The sequence below is a fragment of the Lepidochelys kempii genome, chromosome 10 (genome assembly GCF_965140265.1).
Source record: "Lepidochelys kempii isolate rLepKem1 chromosome 10, rLepKem1.hap2, whole genome shotgun sequence".
NCBI lineage: Eukaryota > Metazoa > Chordata > Testudines > Cheloniidae > Lepidochelys > Lepidochelys kempii.
The window spans coordinates 35,042,356-35,066,714 of NC_133265.1; the positions used below are offsets into that span (position 1 = coordinate 35,042,356).

Sequence of the window (24,359 nt, forward strand, 5' to 3'; positions counted from 1 at the left end):
AAACCCTGGGAGGTAGGGAAGTATTATGCCCATTTTACAAATGGGAAATTGAGGCACCAAAATATTAAATGACTTGGCTAAGGTCACACAAAAAGCATGTGGCAGAGCCAGAAACTGAAATCAGATTGCTTGACTGGCTATCCAATGACTGAGTCTCATTCCAAGACCATCCTCCTCACCCTGTATAAAGGTCTAATCATTCCTTAATCTTGCTAGCCTGTTGACCTCAGTGATATCCTGTAGCAGGGAGTTCCACAACTTCCCCTCAAAAAACAGCTCTCTTCATCCATTTTAAGTACACTGCCTTTTAATTTCCAGTGGCCTTTTATTCTCATGTGATGGAGAACTAGGAGCACGCACGTGGCACTCACTAGACAAAACTAAATCTGAATGTGGTAATGTTCAAGGTAATGATGTTATAACATTTTCTGCATCATTCTCTTTCCCCTTCCTATGTCATGCTAACACCTAATCCACTCCATTTTCATGGCTGCTGCACACTGAGCAGGCAGCTTCATTGTGTTGTCCACAATGATGCCTAGATAATTACAACCAATTCAGATCCTCAAGGAGTGGATGAGTAGTTTCAATGATCCCTTGACAGCAATCACAGGTTGCCTGTGATAGCAGGGCACTGTCCAATGTCACTTCCAATGGGCACAACTTTGCCATTTTTCTAGGCTGAATTTCATGTCACCTAATTTTTCCAGATTCTTCTGGAGCTCCTCATAATGCCTCTGCACTAAGTTAAATCATATAGGGCCTGATTCAGCTCATACACTTCTGTAAATCTGGTGTGACTCCTTTGTAGTTAAATCAATTACACAGGTGTATGTTTCAGAGTAACAGCCGTGTTAGTCTGTATTCGCAAAAAAGAAAAGGAGTACTTGTGGCACCTTAGAGACTAACCAATTTATTTGAGCATGAGCTTTCGTGAGCTACAGCTCACTTCATCGGATGCATACCGTGGAAACTGCAGAAGACATTATATACACACAGAGACCATGAAACAATACCTCCTCCCACCTCACTGTCCTGCTGGTAATAGCTTATCTAAAGTGATCATCAAGTTGGGCCATTTCCAGCACAAATCCAGGTTTTCTCACCCTCCGCCCCCCCCCCCCACAAACTCACTCTCCTGCTGGTAATAGCCCATCCACCACTCTCCCTACAATGTGCATGATAATCAAGGTGGGCCATTTCCAGCACAAATCCAGGTTTTCTCACCCCCCCACCCCCATACACACACAAACTCACTCTCCTGCTGGTAATAGCTTATCTAAAGTGATCATCAAGTTGGGCCATTTCCAGCACAAATCCAGGTTTTCTCACCCTCCACCCCATGTGAGCTCTCAGTCGTGCGCTCTGTGTTGGGAGCAAATTTTTCTACTTCAGTACCCAGCCCCCTTTCTAGGTTAATAAATGTATTGGACAGAAGTCCTAGAGCAGACCCTCAGGGCTTCCATATGTAATGTTTCCCCCCAATGAGATCTCTTCGCATCCCATGTCAGCTTTTAATCAGTGACAGGACTTCACCATTCTCCCCATGGTTACCAGGTATCTTGAATAGCATCTTAGGAGGCTCTTCCCCAGAAGCCTTTGGAAAGAGCAAATAACTGATCTCCACCATTTCTGCTCTACCAACTAGTTTGATCATTCAGTGCTAACAGGTGAGACAGATACCTTTATTCTTATAGAAGTCATCCTTAAACTATTACTCTCGTTTCAATGCTTTGCAATTCTCTCTTCCATAGCTTTTCTCTACTGTTTTCCCTGGCCTATTATTTCCAAGCACACCCTTAGCGTGGCACCTTTTTACAGAGATGACACAGCATTGGCTGCCTTCCAGTCCTCTGGCTTCTCAACACTTTTTAATGATAAATTACAAATCTCTGTTACTAGCTCAGTTACTCCATTCTTTAGCAAGCTCTGAAGAGGGACTTCCAGTGCTGGTGATTTATGGGAACTTAATTATTTGAGTTGTTCCATCATTTCATCTCCTTTCAACCCTACCGCCCCCAATTCTTCCATCTTCTCTGACAATGTCTCACTTTCACCACCCGTGAAGAGTAACCCCATGATAGGTATTCACCCATCATCTTCAGTGGTGAAGCATCATGGTAGCTGACCTCTTCTTTATATGCACTGATGATCAGGACACCTCACCAGAACTCTTCTGATGTGGAGGCTGACTACTGGATGTGTATTCTTGTGACCTGCATCATGGGTTTGGGTCTCCTACTCCTAATCACTCAAGCAGTCTCTGTGGCATGGATCCTTTGGCTATGGCCCTGCTCCCCATGTATAGTTTGTCAGAGCATCTCACTAATTGTTCTCTTCCCACCACGGAAATGCCAGTGGTGTCGAGATCTTCCCCCAATCCCAGCCTTTCCAGCTCACCCAGGTATGTTTCAAACATCTCACGCTGATCTGCAGCTGATAGTAGCTGTGATTTGTAACAGGGCAGCTCATTTTGCCTGAAACTCTTGTTATACCTTATTGGATTATTCCTCCTTGTTCTCACCCTTCCCACAGGGCAATCCTAGCCTAGTCTACTGGATACATACTGCAGTGGAACTTGTACCTCCGATGTCCCCAGCAGATGATGTCCATCGTCTGACTAGAGAGCTTCTCTGCACCTGCCAGCTTTCCCCCACCCCCCGCACCCTTGCATCCAATTTAAACAGCCTCCAAACTCTTCTTTGCTGTCATTGCCAGCAGTGATTAAAAGCCCTCCTTTCCCCACAACCTAATAAACTCAGTCCCTCCCCTCATCCACAAACTGCAGCTGCTCTATCTCCCTGTGTGTGGGACTAGAAGAATCTCAGAGCACAAAGTCCCTAACCTCAGCCTTGTTTCTAAGCATCTACAGGCAGATCCCAGGTGCCATATCCTGCTATTGCCTGCCACTAGTGCTGCCATTTACCGTGCCCACCAATGCCCCAAGTCTCCGTAAGAGAATTCCTAGCTCATGAGATCCAACATTCTCCCCTCTGATCAACCCACAGCCAGCTCTTTCTTTGTCTGGTAAAAGCAGCATCCATCCAATGCGCCAATGGTCTCTCTTTCCCCCAGAGGGATTTGCTCAGTCTAGGAGGAATTATTATCCCCCTCAGCCTATGCCAGATGGTGGCTCCCTCGACCCATCTCTTCATGCTTCTTTGATCTCCTTCCATCCCAACACAGGCTTCAACTGAAGGTAATTGGCAGCCCCATTCCTGCAGGTCTCTAGATCCCAAGAACCAGATTCTCAGTTAGTATAGCAATCAGAATAAAAGCCTTATGCCAATTTATAGCAGCTGAGGATCCAGCCCCATATAGGTACATCATGCACCATGCTGTCCATCTGGTAGGAGAGCAGCCCTGGCCTCTGAGCACCTTGAGTTGCTTCTACCATCTGCAGACACAATTTGGCCACAGGGTAAGTAGGCGGTCAATGGATATTTAACTGGGTCACACTCACCCTTCCTAAAGTGTAGCTGATTCTTGAGCTAGACTCTAGCTCAATGACAGCTTCTTTCCACTGCATCCCGCTGAGAAGGAAGATAAAAAACCAAACCCAATCAGCTCTCACCTTTCCTGCCACGCTCCTCTGTTTGTCCAGTTCAGGTGGGCAGCTCACCCCTCCACTGCCTGCCACTTGGACCACCACTGCCTAGCTTCCGATCTCACGGCTGGAGATGGCCTCTTGCTTCCCTGTCTCTCTTTTTATTTTTCCTGCCTTTTCTAGCCCAATCCATCAGCTCCATCCCAGCAATCAATTTCGTCAAGTCAACAGGGCCACCTCTATTCACAGCCCTCAATCAATCACTCCAGAGCAAAATTCTCAGGAGCCATTACAACCACGCTCCTCCTCGCGGCTCCGCTGCACAGTGACTATTGAAAAGGCACATCTGGAAAACTAAAGTCCCCTAAACTCTTCACCAGTCCTTACCCCCGGATTTCCATTGCCACTCAGGCTCCAACTCCTTTCAAGCATGACTCACTCTGTTTCCCTCTCTGGTTCAGAGTTTCTATAAGCTACCAGCAGGAACTGATCCCTGCTGAGATCTTTTGGTTCCCTGACAATACAGCAAAATCAAGCAACTGGGCTCTAGTCCCCTCCCAACCTGGGATACCATCCCTAGAGTACAGGCAAAGCTGAATGACAAGCAGCACACCCAGGTCAGAAGAGAAGACTCCAGTGACAGCAGGACCATCAGGCAGAAATGAAAATAAATGGCCACGCACATCATAGCCACACCAGCTGCATTCCCTGAGTCACCAGCTACCCTAAGCAACTGAATAGCTGGGCCACCTGGAAAGTCTGAGCCCAAGAACCGAGTCAGAGGAGACCAAGAACTGTCTAGCTCTATGACACGTGCTCTGTGAGGTGATCATCCTGCCATGCTTAAAGAAGGTGCTGGGAGGCCCAAAGGGCAGGTGAGTCGTGCCCCCCCCCCTTAAGGCCAATGACATCAGGAGATGTCACCAGGACAAGACATTATCTCCCCAGCTCACAAGGAGCGCTGCTGTTAAATGGATCCATTAATTAGTATTTACAGCATGTTTGCCAGGAGAAACAGCTCTGGCCAGTTCTCAGGGTGCGTAATGATGGAGATACTGCTCTGTGCCTATGGAGGGAGGGGATACACCACCTTCCAAAAATCAGCACTCCTCCCCCAAGAGAGATTGCTACTTACCTACCTGGGGGTAGAGGACAGGCCATCTTTGAGACAGTGTTTCCAGCAGGGTTGCCTCTAGCAAAAGATTCTTCCAGGAGGGTTTCACAGCACAAACACCATGTCACTGGAGCACTTCTGGAAGCACTAGAAAGCCTCGGGGGAGGCAGTGTATGATATATGGAGACCTCAGAATATAATCCCTCCTCCTGCTCTTCACATTCCTTTAAACCCACCCCACCCCCATTACTGCCTAAAGCCAAGCCCTGAAATCCATGCAGCAATCTGACAGAAAGTTTCAGCGATTCACAGAAGGGAGGAAAACAAGAGATCAAATAAGTAGCCCCGGGCAGCGCTGAAAATTCCCTCCTAGAACAACAGTGAGGATTTAAGGCAAGAACAGAAGGGAAGTGTACCTGAGAACTGGCTAGAAGGACCCTAACCTGACAGGGAAAGTGCAGGTAGCAAAGAGGAAGGCTGCAGTGAGAGACAGATGGGCATAATACGTAGGATCTTGACACTGCTGGGAACTTGTCACCTCCAGCACTGGCCCCTAGATACAGGTACTAACGGATGACAACTTGTGGATGGAAGAGACCAATTCAAACGCACAGGTTGTGCCAGCTTTGGGAGAGCTCTGGGGCGGAGGGACAATAGAATTTGCTCCTGGTGCTGCTACCAGCTCACTGACATCCCTCTGTGTTCACAGAGAAAGGGCCTGACAGAACCAAGCCATACCCGATGCTGCTATTTATTTACTCCAGTACCCCTTACAGGGCAGGGGGAGGGACAGCTGGGGTGAAGGGGGGAATCAGGCTTAGGCGGGATCGAGATCCATTGATAAAAAGAGAGGTTGGATGCCTGTTTCACGGCCACTCCCCACCATGTCAATTTCCATGCCAGTAGCAAGGGGGAGAGGGGTGTTCCCAGAGCAGGACAATCTAGGAGGGAGGCTTCGGGCTCCCCCCTGCAAAGCCCCGATCTAGCGCATTTAGGGCTTGCATGCAGAGCCCTTGTGGATGGCTGTGCTGGGGCTGGTGCCGCCGAGCGCTTGACGAGGGGGAGGGGGAGGGGGACTAGGTTTTGCACTGAAGAGAGACACAAAGGAAAGGGCCCTTCAGACGTACAAACAGGGGGCTGGAGCGAGCTGCCGAAGGGGAGCCCAGCCCTCCCTGCACCTGCCTCCGCCCGAAGCATCCGCCTGCAGCTGCACAATGGGGGACAGACCGGCCGCTGGGGGGGCTCCAGCCTCACAGCGACCTCCTTCTCCTAGCAGGGCCCTGCCCGGGCTGGGGGGTGCCGCTTCATTGTCCGGCTGGGCTGGGCTCCACCTGGACCCCCACCCACGCCGCGAAGGGGAGATCTGCGGAGCCCCAGGGCGGCTCGGAGCCCGGCCTTACCTGGGTGGGAGCTGGGACGAGCCCCCGGACAGCTCCCGCCTCCCTCACACACGTTCGCCTTCCCTTCTTCTCGCCCGCCGACAATCGCCCCTGGGTGCCCGGGCGGGGCTCACTCCCTGCGCCCCTGGGGGCCCCCCGGACGGGGCTCGGTCTCCGCCTCGCCTGACTTCGCTGGGGGGCCGGGGCATCCCCCCCCTCCGCCGCTCGCCTGGCTCCCGCTAGGGGGGTCTGGTCCTCATGGCCCCGGGCGCGGGGCTGCTGCCGGCTCGGGTCCGCAGCGCGGGTCTGACCGGGGATGGAGCGGGCGGCTCAGGCGCGGCGAGCGCCCCGGGCTGCTACAGCTGCCGGCGCCGGGCGGGGTCCTCGCTTGTCCCCGAGCAGCAGCCGCCGCGCAGCCCGGCCACCGCCGCCGCCGCCTCTCTGCTCCATCGCGGCGCCCCCCGGCCCCTGGAGGGACGGTCCCCGAGCAGCCAGAGCCGCCTCGCCTCTGGGCCAGCAGCCCCGCGGGGATCCGTGCGCCCCAGCCCCACAGCCAGCTCCCCGCTTTGTCCTGGCTCGGTGCGTGTGTGTGTCTGGGTACGTCCCCCCCGTCTCTGCCTGAGAGCTCAGCCACTGGCCTCCTTCCTCGCCGCGCTCCGGCTCCTCCTCCGGCGGGCCGAGCCAGCCGGGTCCTAGCGCTCCTGCGCCGCCGCCTTCGCCTCACCTCGCCGGTCGGAGTATCTGGGTCACACGCCTGGGCAGGCTGCCAAAGGCCCGGGCTCGCCTGGGCTCACGGGGCGGGGTTAGTCTGAGGGCGGCTGGGGTTTGTTCAGGCTGGAGCGGTGTCACTCGCCGGTAGGACTCAAGAGCATGAGTTTGGCTGTCTCTGCAGGAGACACCCATTGGTGTGGGCAGAGTCGCCCAGCTCCCCTGTCCCTGGCTGGACAGATGCAGTGAGCCGCCACCCCAGCCGCCAATGGCCAACAGGAGGAGCAGCTCAGGCAGTGCAGTCCCCTGCTGCTCAAAGGAGGGGGGCGGAACTCAAGTTATTTGGGGGGCCAGTTATTCAGAAAGGAACCCTACAAAAAGTGGAAACAAGGAGGAATTGCGATAGAGGAGTACAAAAACAGCACAAGCACCTTGGGACAAAGTTAGAAAGACTATGGCCCCAAATGACTTACAGCTGGCAAGGGACAAAAACAGCAATAAAAAGAGGTTCTTTAAATACATTAGGAGTCAGAGAAAGACTGAGGACCATGTAGGCCCTGCACTTAGTAAGGAAGGAGAACCAATAACAGATGGCTTTAAGAAGGCTGAGGTGTTTGTTTAGTTTGCTTTAGTTTTCACTAAAAAGGTTTACGGTGACCAGAGACTCAAAACGATATTCATAAGGGAGAAGAAATGTGAGCCAAAATAGGGAAAGAATAGTTTTAAAATACTGAGATAAGTTAGATGTATTCAAGTCAGAAGGGTCTGATGAAATTCATCCTAGGGCAGAGGTGAAAGTGGGCCTGGGCGGGCTGGCACAGCGTACCGGTAAGAAGTGGCAATCAGTAGCGGCCCATACACAGCAGCGCTTTAATGTCACTGCCCCTCCCACGACTGCTGACGGGGGGACAACAGGGGCAGCTGCCCCAGGTCCCAGTGATTTAAAAGGGCCCGGAGCTCCCAGCTACTGCTGCCACTATCACAGCAGTGGCCAGAGCCCCGGACCCTTTAAATTGCCCCCGAAGCAACATGGAGGGACTGGCTGGGGGAGGCTGACCTGCCAGCCCCACCCCTTCCGGGAACCCAGAGCCAGGCCCCCATACCAGTAATTATTTTGATCTTACTTTCACCCCTGTCCTAGGGTGTTTAAGGAACCAACTAAAGCAATCTCGGAACCATTAGCAATTATCTTTGAGAACTCATGGAGGATGGGTGAGGTCCCAGAGGACTGGAGAAGGGCAAACATAATACCTGTCTTTTAACAGGGGAACAAAGAGGACCCAGGGATTTATAGACCAATCAACCTAAAATCAATACCTGGAAAGATATTGGAACAAATGATTAAACAATCAATTTGTAAGCACCTATAGAGTTATAAGGAATAGCCAGCATGCATTTGTCAAGAACAAAATCATGCCAAACAAACCTAATTTCCTTCTTTGCAGGGTTACTGGCCTAGTGAATTGGGGAATCAGTGGATGTGATATATCTTCACTTCTAGTAAGGCTTTTGACATGGAATCAGTGGATGTGATATATCTTCACTTCTAGTAAGGCTTTTGACATGACAGTCTCATAAGCAAACTAAGGAAATGTGGTCTAGATTGAATTACTATAAGGTGGGTGCACAACTGGTTGCAAGACCGTACTCAAAGACTAGTTATCTATGGTTCACTGTCAGACTGGGAGGACATATCTAATGGGGTTCCACAAGAGTCAGTCTGGCTCTGGTACTATTCAATATTTTCATTAATGACTTGGATAACGGAATGGAGAGGATGCTTATAAAATTTGCAGATGGCACCAAGATGGGAAGGGTTGCAAGCACTTTGGAGGCCAGGATTAGAATTCAAAATGACCTTGACAAATTGGAGGTTTGGTCTAAAATTAACAAGATGAAGTTTAATAAAGACAAGTGCAAAATACTTCACCTAGGAAGAAAAAAAATCAGCCACATACAGAGTGGATAAAAATCAATGATTTTAAAAAAAAATCTGATTTTTTTGTTTAAATCAGATTTTTTGATAAAATACTTTTTGAGGAAAAAACCTATCTAAAGATCATTTTAATTAAGATACATTGTAGCTCAAAGAGATCTCATCATGGAATAGGGATTATAAATTAGAATTCTATAGTATGAGACAATATATTCATGTAACGTTTAAGAAAAGTTTTGTAAACAAATTTCAACGGGTTCATGGATTAGGGACCTAATCTTATGGGGTTCCAGGGGCTTCTGTATGGATTTAGGTTAATCTTTCTATCTACCCAATAGGACTCAGTGCTCAGTCTAGAAGATGCCATCAGAGATGCTTAGTTTTGCAGTTCTCAGACTGTGGCTTTGTGTCTCCAGAGATAACATGCTTCTTAACAGCAAAAGTGTTTTTAAATAAATAAATAAATATGTAGAGGTGAGAAATAACAGACCTCAACCCTAGTGTCCCTCTGCAAATTCATGTACACAGAGTTAATCCCTTACGTCTCTCTAAAAGTACAAAGTTTCAAAGTTCAATGAATAGAAGATTGTTGCGGGCGGAATAGATCTGGACAAGGAGAAGAAGTCTGGAAGTGAATTTGAGAAGGGAGGGACAGTCAGTAGAAACAAATGTGAAACTGTTTGAGCAGCATATTCCAGAAGGCTTGAGGTCTTTCTGAGTGTAGCCTTCATTGATTTGAGATCTACCATATCATTCTCTCACTAGAAGGGAAAACCTATAATGGCAACAGGCCATAAAAGAGATCCAGTTTGGGAATATTTTAATGAAGTTCCTCTACCTGTGGGTAAGACAGGCATGCGTGCAAAATGCAAATAGTGCAACAAAGAAATGCAAGGCCTGGTTGCCTGAATGAAACAACATCATGAGAAGTGTTCCTTCTCAGGAGGAAGCTGCATTTTAAGATGATGAAAGGAACATGTCTGAACATGCACGATCTTCAGGTTGGTAAACTTTTTTATTTCATACTTCTTTCCTAAGGACTGCCTGTCTTCCTTCTGGACTATTCTTGAATTCTCATGTTTGAGCAAAAAAATTACAGTTGTTACTCTATGGTACTATCATTTTAGATGAGGTTGTGATAAAAAATAAATAGCTGAAATAGGCAGATCTTCCTTTTACAATTTCAGCTTTAAAGTAGATCTGAGTGTCAGTGACCGCAATGAGTAATACTAAATTAGCAGTATGGTAATAATTAAATAACTGCATTGACTTATTTTGTTTAGGAGAATCCATCCTCAACATACAGGATTCTGAAGACTATCCACCTTCAAGATCACCATGATAGTGTTTCAGTCACATCATGTATGTCACATAGCCACGGTATATCACCTGTAGCAAAAAAGAAAAAAATATAGATAAATTTGTGTTAAGAACCAGCAGTTTACAAAAAGAGGTAATTGATTAAAAAATTGCCCAGTTTGCTTATGCAACAAACTCTCCTTTCTGTATGATTGAGAACCCACTCTTCATTAACATGGTTCAGTCATTAAGACCAGGATATAGTCCACTCAACAGAGCAGATGTCACAGGCCAATTGCTGGATAACGTGTATGAAAGAGAAATTGAGCAATGTGCAAAAGGTCTAGAGGGTAAAATTGTTAACCTGAGGCTTGATGGGTGCAGCAACGTCCACAATGATCCTGTTGTATGTGCTTGTGTGATAACAGAAGAAGGGAATGTCTTCCTTACAGAAACAATTGATACCTTGGGAATTGCACACACAGCAGAATACTTCCAAGAAGTAGCAGTAAAAGTCATAACAAACTGATAAAAAAAAATCAAATGTCTAGTACGCAGCTTGGTCACAGACAATGCTGCAAATGTATCCAAGATTAGAAGAAATTTAGAAGAGAGTCCCAAGCTAATAACATACGGTTGCAGTGCTCATTTGATGCACCTCCTAGCCAAAGACTTCAGTGTTCCAGAAATAAAGGCTAATGTTGTTGAAATTGCAAAATACTTCTGTAACAGCCACTTTGCAGCAGCTGCTCTGAATAAAGTGGGAGGAACCAAGCTAACTCTTCCACAAGATGTGCGATGGAACTCAGTAGTGGACTGTTTTGAGCACTAGATCAAGAACTGGCCTAATCTGATGACAGTTTGTGAACAAAATAGTCAAAAAATAGATGGCACTGTCACAGACGAAGTTCTCAACATGGAGCTTAAGAGAAAGGTTGAACACATGCTGAGTTCCCTGAAGCCTGTTTCTTAGCCTTGAACAAAATGCAGGGAAATAGCTATTTTATTGCTGATGCTGTTGAAATTTGGAAGGAACTGAGTGAGATCCTAAAAAGAGAAATATGCAATGACAGAGTTAAATGACAAGCATTTAAAAAAAGAGTGGGACAAGCACTATCTCCAGCTCATTTTCTTGCAAATATTCTCAATACTCGGTTCCAGGGTCAAACCTTAACTGCTGAACAAGAGGAGTTGGCTATGACATGGACATCCAGCAATCATCCCTCCATAATGCCAACTATAATAAACTTCAGAGCTAAGGGTGAACCTTCAAGAAATATATGTTTGCTGATGATGTTTTAAAGAAAGTCAGACTTCCACAGTGAACTAGTGGAAGTCACTTAAGCACTTGGATTCAGAGACTGTTGAAGTGATAATCTCACTTTTAACAGCAGTAGCTTCTTCTGCAGCGTACAGAGAATATTTTCTTCCTTTGGATTAATTCATTCCAAATTGAGAAACTGTTTGGGACCTGACAAAGCAAGAAAGCTTCTTTTTCTTTTCCAGATTATGAACAAACAGGAAAATGAAGGTGAAGACAACTGAGTTAGCTGCAGAAGCAAATATTTTAAGTTGACCTGGCTGACATAGTTGGGTTGTTGTTGTTGTTGTTTTTAATATTTCATTTAACTATTTTAGTTAAAAACAATTTTAACAAAAACAAACCTGATTTTAAAAAACTTGAATGTTTAACTAAATTCAAAAATTCATGTGCTTGTTTTGTTAAAATATTGTATGTTTGCTGTTGAAGAATAAAATCCAGAATACATAATGTTGTTATTTTAATTAAATAAAACAATGTAAATGTCTGTCTGGTGATGTTGTCCTCCTAATATTAATGATTAACCTGTTGAATTGGAGATTGTTCACCTCCCAATGACTTCATAAATATCAGCTTCAATTACCTTTGGTAAATGAAATAACCAAATAATCATTCATTTTCTGATATAGTTGTAAAACTAATGTGAAAAGTTTTCAAAATAAATCACTTTAAAAATGTATAGTGTGTACCTTCTAAAAATGAAACCTACATCTATCTCTGAGTTGTGAAGAATATGTATTAAGGTTATAACAACCCACAAGAATGCACTTTTATATAGAAATCCATGATTAAATCGGGTCTTCCTGACTAGTGATTTAAATCAATTAGATTTAAATCAAATCTGACCACATAGCTACAAAATGGGGAATAACTGGCTAGGTAGCAGTACTGCTGGAAAGGATCTGGGAGTTATAGTGTATCACAAATTGGATATGAGTCAACAATCTGATGCAGTTGCAAAAAAGGCTAATATTCTGCCGTGTATTAATAGGAGTGTTGTATGTAAGACACAGGAGGTAATTGTGCTGCTCTTCTCAGCTCTGGTGAGGTCTCAGCTGCAGCACTGTGTCCAGTTCAGGGCACCACACTTGAAGAAACTGGATACATTGGAGAGAGTCCAGAAGAGAGCAACAAAAATGATAACAAGGTTTAGAAAACCTGACCTGTAAGGAAAGGTTGAATACCTGGACATGTTTAGTCTTCATAAAAGACCTGATAATAATCTTCACATCTGCTAAGGGCTGTTATGAAGAGGCCAGTGATCAATTGTTCTCCATGTCCACTGAAGGCAGGACAAGAAGCAATGGGCTTAATCTGCAGCCAGAGAGAGATGTAGGTTAGATACTGGGAAAAACTGTCTAGCCATAAGGAGAGTTAAGCTCTGGAATAGGCTTCCAAGAGAGGTTGTGGAATCCCTATCATTGACGGTTTTTAAGAACAGGCTCAAACAACACCTGTCAGGGATGGTCTAGGATTACTTGGTCCTGCCTCAGTGCAGGGGGTTGGACTTGAGGCCCTCTTGAGGTCCCTTCCAACCCTACATTTTTGTGAGTCAACTTCCTTAACCATGAGGCCCTCCTTTCTCTTCCTACAGTCTCCTGCCTCAGTCACCAAGCATCTTCCAACTTGTGCAACAAAGGAACAGGAGTCCTACAGATTGCAGCCTCCTACACTAGCTAGTTCTGATCTATTCACAGTCCATCCTGTGCTCTGAATGAGGCAGGGGGCCCGTGGAAAAAATAGTATCTGATCACATCATTAAAGACAGTAGCATAATGCATACACACAAGGGGGCAGTATTAAGGTTGCACAGGCCTTAATTTTGGCATTTCCTAATTTCTGAGTGCTTGACTTTGCCAACTTACTTGTGGCTTTTCAATATAGTTTTATGTGTGTAATTTCCTAGGTTTTTAAAAAAGCAAACTGAACAAATTCCATCATGTAGAATGATGCTGACACCCCCATGTGGTTCATCACATGATCACTTTTAGATCCCCCAAACAGATCTCTGCCAGTTCAGCTACAGGCATAATCTGCAGCAGTAATAGATTGTCATCCTTTTTGTGGATCAGCACTAAAAGGGGGAAGAGAGACACACCTTGCATGGGGAGCATTGAGAGCACAGGAAAGACAGTTTCCCAGTTCTGGTGCCACAGCACACCCCAGCACCCGGGAGCAGCAACTGCAGGGAGAGACCTACTCAACAGCTGCATTCCTGGGCTGGAGCATACTCAATGCAGACAGACTCTTTGGAGAGTCTGACAAGTCTCTCCATAGCATGTGCAAAGAGAGATTTTTCAAAAAAGGTTTATAATTTGCCCAAATTTGGGCAGATTTTTGCAGGGATGGCAAAAAGGTGACCCACCCTCTCAAGCGTCTCAACAAAACAGCTGAAAGATTTTTTTAACATGGCAAAACAACACCTCTTTCCCTAATTTTGTTCTTAAAAATGACTGGAATATCTTAGCTGAACCTTGAAAAGAAAATTCATCTTGAGGCAGATGCCCAGCATGGAAAATTTCAGTCCAAACTGGTAACGTTTTCAAACAGCTGACAAGAAGGTCTTTTATAAGGGCAATTTTAACTAGAGGTGGTACTACAAGGTCTGGCTATAACTGTAGATAACAGATTAGATGAAAGGCAGTTAGGTATTCCTTCCTGAGCCAGCCCTAGACAAGTCATCTCTTTCCTTTTGTGTCTCCTTCCCACCCTACCATTCTTGGAATGACTGACAGATCTGGTCAAACTATTCATTACAAATAATGATCCTCAACTAGTTTAAACTGGCATTGCTCTGATGTCAGTCAAGCTGCATAGATTTTCCCCAGCTGAGAACATGGCACTGGATCTGTTACAAATGCAGACCTGTGTTTGGTTTGCAACTCATTTGAGAGCTCACTCTTTGTAAGTATTAGCTGAAAAATTTGGACCAATAATTTTCACGCCATGTGTTGTCCACAAACACTTCATTCCAACTCTTTTCTATTCATTATTCATGTTCTGTGGTTGGTCTCTCTTAGGAGGTATATAAACCCCACATCACCTGAGAAGGCCTAAGAGCTCTATTAGCTGCACCTTGTTACACCCTGAGGGTGTGTCAGGCTCAGGGAGGAGTCAAAAGGAAAGAGCTGAGAGTGGTGGAGTCCCAGGAGTGAGGTGGTCTGGAGTTCCTTCTCTATGGGAAAGACCTGACTGAAGCCAACTGGAGGAAGAACTGTGAGGAAAATGTACAGGAGTGGTGTTAGCTGCTGTGATGGGCCTTGAAAAAGAAGCAAGGCTCCAGGGAGGAAGCCTTGTGGGTTGGTGTTTGGTAGAAGAGTCGAGAACTGGGGGAAATGTGAGATGGACGAAAGGCTCAAGTCTGAGATGGGTCAGAGTTGTTTAGTTTGTATTTCATCTGGTTTGGGAGTTTTGCAAGGGACCTGTTAGCCAGTGTCCTGGAAGAAGCTTGGGACTGACAAGGAGCCCTGGAAAGGTTGAAGATATTGCACTGATTGCCATTATTTTGGGACACGGATAATGGGATGGAACCACAGTGTGACCTGCTGGAGGACAAGCTCACCACTGAAGTCCTGGGGACAAGAGCAAAGCAGAATTGCTGAAACACCATGTCATGCCCCAAGGGGATGCTGCAGGACAGTGAGTTGATGACCGCCCCTAATGCGCATGGTGTTGTTTCCCTCCCCATTTGGAAGATTGAAATGCCTTAAGCAAGAGGCTGGCCAATAACGAATAACGCACTTCACCATAGGAGTGTTAGGATCATCACTGGTGTTAAAATCTGCTGACGTGTTCAGGCTTTGGGAACACTTTTTGTGGCCTCTCCCTGTTATCCAAATTCCAGTGAATAATGAAACAGATGGCTCCCAGCACATGTATTGTGAAAATCAGGGTTCCTTTATCCTTCTCAGTGCCTGGCCCTTCAGCCATCTCTTAGCCAAAATGTTCACTGTTCCCCCCACTGTCACAAGGCCTGCAATGTCCATAGACATTCCTGAATTAAGGGAAGCAGCCTGGCTAGGGGAGGAGCCCCCTGCTGTAGAAGGGGATGAGGGAGTTTCTCTTTGCCTCCCGCTAACTCCACCCTGGGGGCATGTACTTTCCCATGCTGGGACCTTGTAAAAGAGCAGACTCACCCCTGTGGCACCTCCTGCTGGTTATCCTTGGGAATTAGCTCTTTTCCAGCCTGGAGCACCTCTGCAGGCTGGCAATCTGCACTGCTCTGGCCCCCATGTCCCTCACAGATCCCAGTACCCCTTTCTCTAGGGTTCTGCCCCCTGGCAGTACCCCCACACTCTGCCTCTGGGTCTCCCCATCCTGGGGAACCCCCAGCCCACTATCCCCACCTTGCCTCAGTCTGGGTTACTGCTAGTCATCACCAAGCCCCCACTCCCTGGGGCAGACTGCCGTGTAAAGGCCACTCATCATAGGCAAGGGGGTTTGGACCTGCTGCCTTCCAGTACCTCTATGGGCCTTGGACCAGGCCTTACAGCCTGGGGAGTTGCCAACCGGGAGCGCCCCTGCTTAGTCTGCTCCTTTCCCAGCACTGCACCACCTTCGGTACCCTGTTAGGCAGGCCCTGCTCTCTCCCAGCCTGGAGAGAGACTCCTTGGGCCTCTGGCTCACAGCCTTTTTATACAGGCCAGCTGGGGCCTGACTGGGGCATGGCCCAGCTACGGCTGCTTCACCAATCAGCCATCCGCAGCCACAGCCCTCTCCAGGGCTGCTTTTAACCCCTTCTATTTTAGGATTGGGGGTAGCCACCCTGCTAGAGACCTCCTCCTGCACCTGAAGCTTGCAGGAGGTCTCTCCCTCAGCTCTAATCTAAGTCTGGTTTAGTGCACAGAGCAGTTAGATCTTGATTCAGCCTCTTGGTTTAAAGTCACTCATAAAAAAACCTGACACTTTTCAATTTACTGCCAAGCACTGCTATGACACCAGGGGCCTGTCGGCACTAGGCAAAGGAGGCGCTGCTAATCAACCATTGCTTGGATGACTCAGTGCTTTCAGCACTTGGGCATCCCCATGCAGCGCTTGTGCTGGGATGAGGCTTGTAGCCCAGGCCCATGTGAACTAAGAGCTACACTCGTTTGTCCCCCGTGTAGCTGAGAAGTCAGGAGCCTCATGATTTCTCTGGTTCAGTCAGTCCTCTTCACTCCATCCCACTGTGCAGTCCCCTGCTCCAAATAACACTGATGGGCATCTGTTGTTATTATTTCTATGGTAGCCACATCTGTAAGAACCAAACAAGATCAGGACCCTGTTGGTCTAAGCGCTATACAGACACTTAGCCAGAGATCACCTCGGCCCTGAGGCGCTAACAATCGACATGGACAATGGAAATGTCACCGATGGCACAGAGATATTATACAGGTTGCCCACGGTCACACAGGGAGTCTGTGGCAGAGCCAGGGATCGAACCCACATCTCACGCCCATGCCTCTTCCTTAGCCTCAGGACCATCCTTCCATTGACAGAAATGCTTATTAAACTGAATACCATTGATCACTTTGCTCTGTCTTCCTTAAACCAGCCTATGGATTTCTGTAGTAGGGATAGGCTATTCTATTCAATTCCATTGTTTCCTTCAAGTAATTTCCATACAGTTTCATCCTTACTCAGTTCTTTAGGTTTATTTCATATGGGCCAGTTATGTTTTTCCCACAGAGAGCGACCATAGACTCTCTGCCAGAATGCCTTTTATATTAAGAGGAAAAAACCAAGAAAGAACAAAAGTAGGGTCCCCATGAGAGAGAGCACAGTGTGTGTCTCTTGCATAGCAGGCTGCATTTGAATGGAACACAAAATAGCAGCTGCCTCTGCAGCCGGGAGTGGGTCAGGGACTTCTCTCCAATTTAAAGGTCAAGCACACAAAATGGAATTGCAACAAATTCACTAAACTGGAATCCGATTAGAGCTGAGGGGAGCGACCTGCTGCAAGCTTCCTGTGCTGAATCAGGTCCCAGAGTGCGAAAGCACATGCTCCCATAGTGCAGTCAGGGGGAGAGAGAGCAGGCAGGAGGAGAAAGCAAAGATACTCTCCAGAGTGCCGTTGAGAAACTATCACTAAACTCTCTTATCATGTTGTTCTGGCCGGTTGAATCTGGTCTGGAGTTGGGGTGATGGGCATGGACAGTAAGAACATCAGAGTTGCCATTGACCTGGGCTGGAGGGGAAGGTTTGAACTCGGACGAGGGGGGGGTTAGCATAACGTGATAGGAACTTGGCCTTGCTTCCCTGGAGGAGTCAGACCACACTTGCTGAGGAGTGCCCGATGTACCTGTATTAGAGAGAGTTCCATCTGGCCATTTTCACACCCCCTCTGGCCCCATTTCATGGGGGGGGAGGGCAGAATTTGGGCCATGGTTTTTGCTCCTGCAGGGTGGTGCTTCTTCCTTGTCTATTTGGGAATCGTTGGGGAGCTGGGTGTGGCAATGAGAATGGTGAATCAGCCCCAAGCCTGGTTGACAGACTGGCTGCTAATTTGAGTCAATAGATAGAGGTGCATGTGTTGCCTGACCTCAACTCTTGCAGCTCCCCGCTACTCCCAGGGCAATTAGAAACCAGGAGCAAGTCGCGGCTGATGAAAATGGTGGTCAAAGTAAGGGTGAGCAATGCCACAACCCCTCCTTGCCCTCCCCCTGGGAGCACACACAGCCAGGCTGCCACACCTGGGCTAAGAGCAGCTGGTTGTTTTGACTATGAGTGACTATAGGCTCAGCAGTTGTAGCACTGGTATCTTAGGGACATAAGGACTGGGACTCTGCCCCAAATTTCTGCCCACAACCACTGGAAACTGGTTCCGACCAAACCAAGATTACCCCCTCATTGCTGCAGATCCCTAGGCGTTGTGTGACAATGCCTTGAGGTGGGCTAGCTGCAGAGATTGAACTGCATCTCCGGATCTGGATGCACAAACCTCTACTGCTTGAGCTAAAGGAGCAGCTACTCACTGACCTGCTCCTTTAGCTCAGAGGCTGTAGCTGACTCAAACCTTGACACATCATCTAGCCACTAGAGGGGGACAAAGAGCCACATTGCATTAGCACAGATGAACATCTGGGTCCTGATCCTCAGCTGGTGTAAAGCAGGATAGCTCCACCAGTGTCATGCCATCAGTGGAGCTACGTGTTTTACACCAGCTGAGGAGCTGAGTGTTTCCCTGCCCCAGATGAAGCTCTGAGTTGGGTTGGCCTCTGATACCAATGCGATTCATACACAGAATAAAACACATCTAATTTGTGTCTTGACTCCAGATCCCAGCACCACTGATTTCCATGGCCTGACTCCATGGGCAAAGGGTATCGCAGTCCAGAGGAGGCTAAGCCTCCCCAAACTGCCACGCGTGGCCCCAGCCACGCTCCATCCCGAGGTCTCCTCCTGCTTCCAGCCACTTCCTCTGTGGCCTCAGCCCAGGCAGGCTGCTCCTCTGTCCCAAAGTGGGCTGGGGCTAGGGTGGGCTGGCCTGTGGCCCAGGACTCAGGGGGGTGCAGGCCCGTGCTGAGGCCGCCCAGGGCTGGGGCAGGGTGGGCCGGTGACCATGGTAGGGGGCTCAGGGCTCTAGCGGTGGAAGGGGCAGGGCTGGGGACTAGCCTCCCCAAACAGGTGATTCACGTGCCGCCCGTGCTTGACTCACATCAGCTCAAACAGCAGAAGGATCCAATCCTGCACTGTTCCTATGTAGGGAATGAGAGAAGAGCGGAAACATACAGCAGGCAAATGACTAGGCTCCTCAAACAGAAGCAGAGACAAACGCGTAAACGTGCTTCCCCCTGCAGATCAAATGCTTGTTTCTGTTCCTATGTAGAGACAGACAAAATTGCAAGGCAGCTTGGGTTGGAGATATTCTCTGCACTTAAATATACACAAGACAAGGGCTTGTAAAATTACACTGGCCTTCCTTACTCTCTCCATGCTCAATCCTGCCCGAGGGAGCTACGAAAGCAATTTGAAGCAAAAAGATCCCCCTCCCCCCCACACATACACACGAAACCACCTTTCATAGAATCATAGAATATCAGGGTTGGAAGGGACCTGAGGAGGTCATCCAGTCCAATCCCCTGCTCAAAGCAGGGCCAATCTCCAACTAAATCATCCCAGCCAGGGCTTTGTCAAGCCTGACCTTAAAAACCTCAAAGGAAGGAGATTCTACCATCTCCCTAGGTAACCCATTCTAGTGCTTCACCACCCTCCTAGTGAAACAGTGTTTCCTAATATCCAACCTAAACCTCTCCCACTGCAACTTGAGACCATTGCTCCTTGTTCTGTCATCTACCACCACTGAGAACAGCCGAGCTCCATCCTCTTTGGAACTGCCCTTCAGGTAGTTGAAGGCTGCTATCAAATCCCCCCTCATTCTTCTCTTCTGAAGACTGTCACCCCAGTTCCCTCAGCCTCTCCTCATAAGTCATGTGCCCCAGCCCCCTAATCATTTTCATTGTCCTCTGCTGGACTCTCTCCAATTTGTCCACATCCTTTCTGTAGTGGTGGGGCCCAAAACTGGACGCAATACTCCAGATGTGGCCTCATCAGTGCCAAATAGAGGGGAATAATCACTTCCCGCGATCTGCTGGCAATGCTCCTACTAATGCAGCCCAATATGCCGTTAGCCTTCTTGGCAACAAGGGCACACTGCTGACTCATAGCCAGCTTCTCATCCACTGTAATCCCCAGGTTCTTTTCTGCAGAACTGCTGCTTGACCAGTCAGTCCCCAGCCTATAGCGGTGCATGAGATTCTTTGGTCCTAAGTGCAGGACTCTGCACTTGTCCTTGTTGAACCTCATCAGATTTCTTTCGGTCAAATACTCCAATTTGTCTAGGTCACTCTGGACCCTATCCCTACCCTCCAGTGTATCTACCTCTCCCCCCAACTTAGTGTCATCTGCAAACTTGCTGAGGGTGCAATTTATCCCATCATCCAGACCATTAATAAAGATGTTGAACAAGACCGACCCCTGGGCACTCTGGCTGCCAACTAGACATTGAGCCATTGATCACTACCCATTAAGCCCGACAATCTAGCCAGCTTTCTATCCACCTTATAGTCCATTCATCCAAACCATACTTTTTTTAACTTGCTAGCAAGAATACTGTGGGAGACCATATCAAAAGCTTTCCTGAAGTCAAGTTATATCATGTCCATTGCCTTCCCCATACCCACAGAGCCAGTTATCTCATCATAGAAGGCAATCAGGTTGGTCAGGCATGACTTGCCCGTGGTGAATCCTTGTTGACTGTTTCTGATCGCCTTCCTCTCCTCCAAGTGCTTCAAAATGGTTTCCTTGAGGACCTGCTCTTAATCACTCCTACAAGACAATAAACGTTCTGCTGATAATCAACCTCTCAGCTCCCCTCCCAGCCACTGATTTGAATCAAGATCATCCTGTCTGCTACTTGGAAGGAAAACAATAACGTTCTGGAGAGCAAATTGAAAGAGCAGATCATTTTAGACCAGCACAGAGACATGCCAGACACCCCTAACTAGGAGGGAAGAGACCCACTTTTTTATTTTTTAGCCACATCTGTATAATTGTTCTCCCCTTCTGTGCTACCATAAGCCTCCTCCTCTGGTGTGTTTCAAGGGGGGGCTATGATCGGTTCACCAGATGTCCCACTTAAAGTGTTTAGCTGTTTCTAGATCAGGTCTGAGTAGCTGTGTGTACAAGCATGCTGGAAAAGGAGCTAGCCTTGAGGTGAAGGTACTAGAGTGGCCCTCAGGAAATCTAGATTTCATTTCCTGTTCTGCCCAGACTTGTTGTGTGACCTCGGGCAAGCTGTGATTCTCTGTGCCTTATCTCTACTCAGACTGTAAGCTCCCCAGGGCCTGCAGTGATCTTTACTAGGCATGTACAGCATGGAGTACTAAGAGGCTTTGATCGTGGTTCATGTGATATTGGTCACAACAACAATAAGATCAGAGTAATTATAGCCCTAAACTCCTCCCCACAGAGATCAGGAAAGCTTCTTTCCCCTGCACAGAGGATGACGAACAAAGCCAAGCATGTGCCTAGCCAGCTGCCCAGTGATCCTGCATCTACCAGGCTAATGGTTTGATGGATAGTAAATCCTCTGCACCTGCATCTCCAGCCCTTCTGGTGTCACTCCGGCTGGCTAACCCCTATGCTGAGTGACATGTTCCCCTCCTCACTCGTCAGAGACAAAGCCCTTGCAGGCTGCCTCTCCCAGGCACCAGAATCTTTCCAGGAAGTGGCTAATTCTTGGTTGCGGAACCAAGCAGTTTATTTAGAGCAATTAAACCGGAGCTCAGCCCTGACCAGCTTAGCAATTTCTCCCCTGAGCAGCTCTCATGCAGCAGCTGGGGCTGTCATCCTGCACAACGAACTTCACTATGGAGCAGGCATGTGGGTCATGCCTAGATTGAATAATAATAATAATAACACCACTTAACAGTCGCATAGAGCGCTCCATCTTCAAAGCACCTTACAAACATTAACTAATTAAGATCAAAGAGATGAAAGGGGCCTGATCATGAAGCCCGTGTTCTCACCAGAACTGTTTCAAACACATTTTCCACCTAACACAGTTTAAGGCTGCACCTAAACCATTTTATAAAACCCAGACTCTAGTACAGTCTCTCAGCAGTTTCACCCAGGAGAGTTATTAATGAAACTTCCTACCCACAGTGTGTTAGCAATAGGGGTCCTAGCCGCTGATAGTTAGGAAGTGCACTAGCAAACAGGTGCTTGAAACTTTGATCAGGGTTCAAGACACGGTATGGACAGAACCTAAAGGCAGCTTGTTGGTCAGTTGGCACCTGTTGTGGTGACCTCAGCCTTGCTAATAACACAGGCAGTGCCCCGGGGACATGGAATGAGATAGATAGATAACCTTGGAGTGAATCTGTACCAAGGAATGTAGAAGGCATGTTACTCTTGGAATAAATCTATCCATCGTTCTAGTAATGTACGTAAAAACTGCCAGGTACATTACAGAATCCCTGGCTGAGGAATAGCTACCCCTTAAATGGATGGGGATGGGCACAGACCAGGAGTGGGGCATGCTGGGAAGGGAGCTGGCAGAGGCTGTACAAACTAAAACTGATTAGAGGGGAAACACATGGGAGAGAGAAGACCCCAAGGGAAAGTCCAGTAGGTGCCGTTAAGGCCCTTTGGCAGGTCTCTGTTAGCGGAACCAGGAACCCCAGTAGCCCCATAGATCTATTGCTCTATTCCAAAACTTAGACGGACAACTGGAACCTGTTGGAAATTTTCAATGGGAATTTCCCCTAGAGGTAAATGAGCCCAGACTTCAGAACTATGTGTAATGCCAGACATCAGCAGCAGGGATCAAACCTGGGACCCCTGGAGCTGAATGCATGAGCTATAAAAGATACATCTATTAGCCAAGGCTGTAGCAGGCTCATCATTCTCCAGGGCAGGGATGGGAAAACTTTTTGGCCCAAGGGCCACATCTGGGAATAGAAATTGTATGGCGGGCCATGAATGCTCACAAAATTGGGGTTGGAGTGTGGGAGGGGGTGAGGGCTCTGGTTGGGAGTGCGGGCTCCAGGGTGGGGCCAGAAATGAAAAGTTCAGGGTGCGGGAGGGGGCTCTAGGATGGGATCAGGGGGGTTAGGTGTGGAGGGGTGAGGGATCCGGCTGGGGATGAGGAGTTTGGGGTGTAGAAGGGCGCTCTGGGCTGGGACTGAGGGGTTTGGAGGGCAGGGGGTGGTTCAGGGGTGCATCCACCAGGCAGTGCTTACCTCAAGCGGCTCCCGGAAGCAGCGGCACATCCCTTCTCCAGCTCCTACGCGGAGGTGCAGCCAAGTGGTTCTGCATGCTGCCCCGTCTGCAGGCACCGCCCCTGCAGCTCCTGTTGGCCGTGGTTCCTGGCCAAGGGGAGCTTGGCGGCACTTGGGGCAGGGGCAGCATGCAGAGCGGAGCCCCCTAGCTGCCCCTATATGTAGGAGCTGGAGGGGGGCCATGCCACTGCTTCTGGGAGCCGCGTGGAGCAGCCTCTGACCCTGCTCCCCGGCTGAAGCACCGGAGCGGGGCAAGCCTCAGACCCCACTCCCCAGCGGGAGCTCGAGGGCGGGATTAAAACGGCTGGCGGGCCAGATCTGCCCCACAGACCGTAGTTTGCCCACCCCTGCTCCAGGGGACATAGCTGCCACTAGAGGGGGTCAGAGCACCACTCTGAGCAAGCCTGGGATTACACGTTACCCATAGAACCCACTGGCCAGTGTGTCATGCATCCCACACTCTGCTGGATCCATAGAGGTTGTGAGTATATCACAGGTCCCAGCGCTTCAGGGCAAGCAGACTAGCAGATTCAGCTCTGGAGGTGCCTGGTGCCAGCAGAGATGGCAGCCATCACACCCGGCCTTTTGTAACGGTCCCTACCACTCACCGGCCTTTCCTTCTCTGGTACCTCCTCTCTGAGGATCTCAAAGCACTTTGCCAACCTGCAGTAACCTCCTAGCCTCCCTGGGATGTGAGTGTCCTTCCCCCATTTTGCTGACAGGGGAATCGAGATGGGAACGGGGCTTGGTTTCCAGGGGTGCTGAGCACCCTAAATCTGTCAGAGTTCACGAGTGCTGCAGGGTCTTGCCCCACTGCAAAGCAGGCACCAGGTGACTTGCCCTCACCCAGGGAGTCCTCAGCAGCCCCGGGAATGGAAGTTAGGAGCCCAGCCCCTGCTCTGAGCACCAGGCACTCCCCCTGCCAGGGTGCTTCTGGGATGGAATCTGTGCTCGGGTGGAGTCGTTCACTTTTCCGCCAGTGGTGGCCCCTGATTTGCTGCACTGGGCGGGAGGTGCTTGCTGAGAGTTGCAGGCTGCCCAGCTCCAGTTGAACAATCTCCCTGCGCTAGGGTGGCCAACAACTCCTTACAAGGGACGTCTCTTATGTCTTCATCTCTATACAGGAAGATTGGGAGTGGCTGTGTGCTGCAGAAAGCACCAAAAAATAGCCCTGGCAAGCATAGGTGAGTCCTGCTTATTGGTATTAATACTAATAATGATGATAACAGTAACAATATCAGGGGAGAGGTGGAGCAGGAATGCTAAGGAAACAGTTTCTGAAATACAGTGTTG

General features: G+C 48.5%; 1 protein-coding gene across 4 annotated transcripts in view; it reads right to left on the reverse strand.

Moving 5' to 3' along the window:
- Window positions 1–24,359, reverse strand: part of SBK1 (SH3 domain binding kinase 1) — an 80,628-nt gene that overhangs the window by 38,075 nt on the left and 18,194 nt on the right. The window contains exons 1-2 of one of the 4 annotated variants that reach the window (XM_073362823.1): window positions 6,062–6,685; window positions 4,687–4,817 (exon numbers count right to left, since the gene is read on the reverse strand). The exons of 1 other annotated variant lie outside the window; for it this stretch is intronic. Coding sequence is in view for 1 of the 3 variants with exons in the window: in XM_073362821.1 (XP_073218922.1) it covers window positions 4,683–4,708 (26 nt within the window). In the remaining 2 variants the exon portion in view is untranslated. Of the gene's footprint in view, window positions 1–4,682; window positions 4,818–6,061; window positions 6,686–24,359 lie in introns of those variants that run through there. 2 more of the 4 variants (XM_073362821.1, XM_073362822.1) reach the window with 2 other exon arrangements.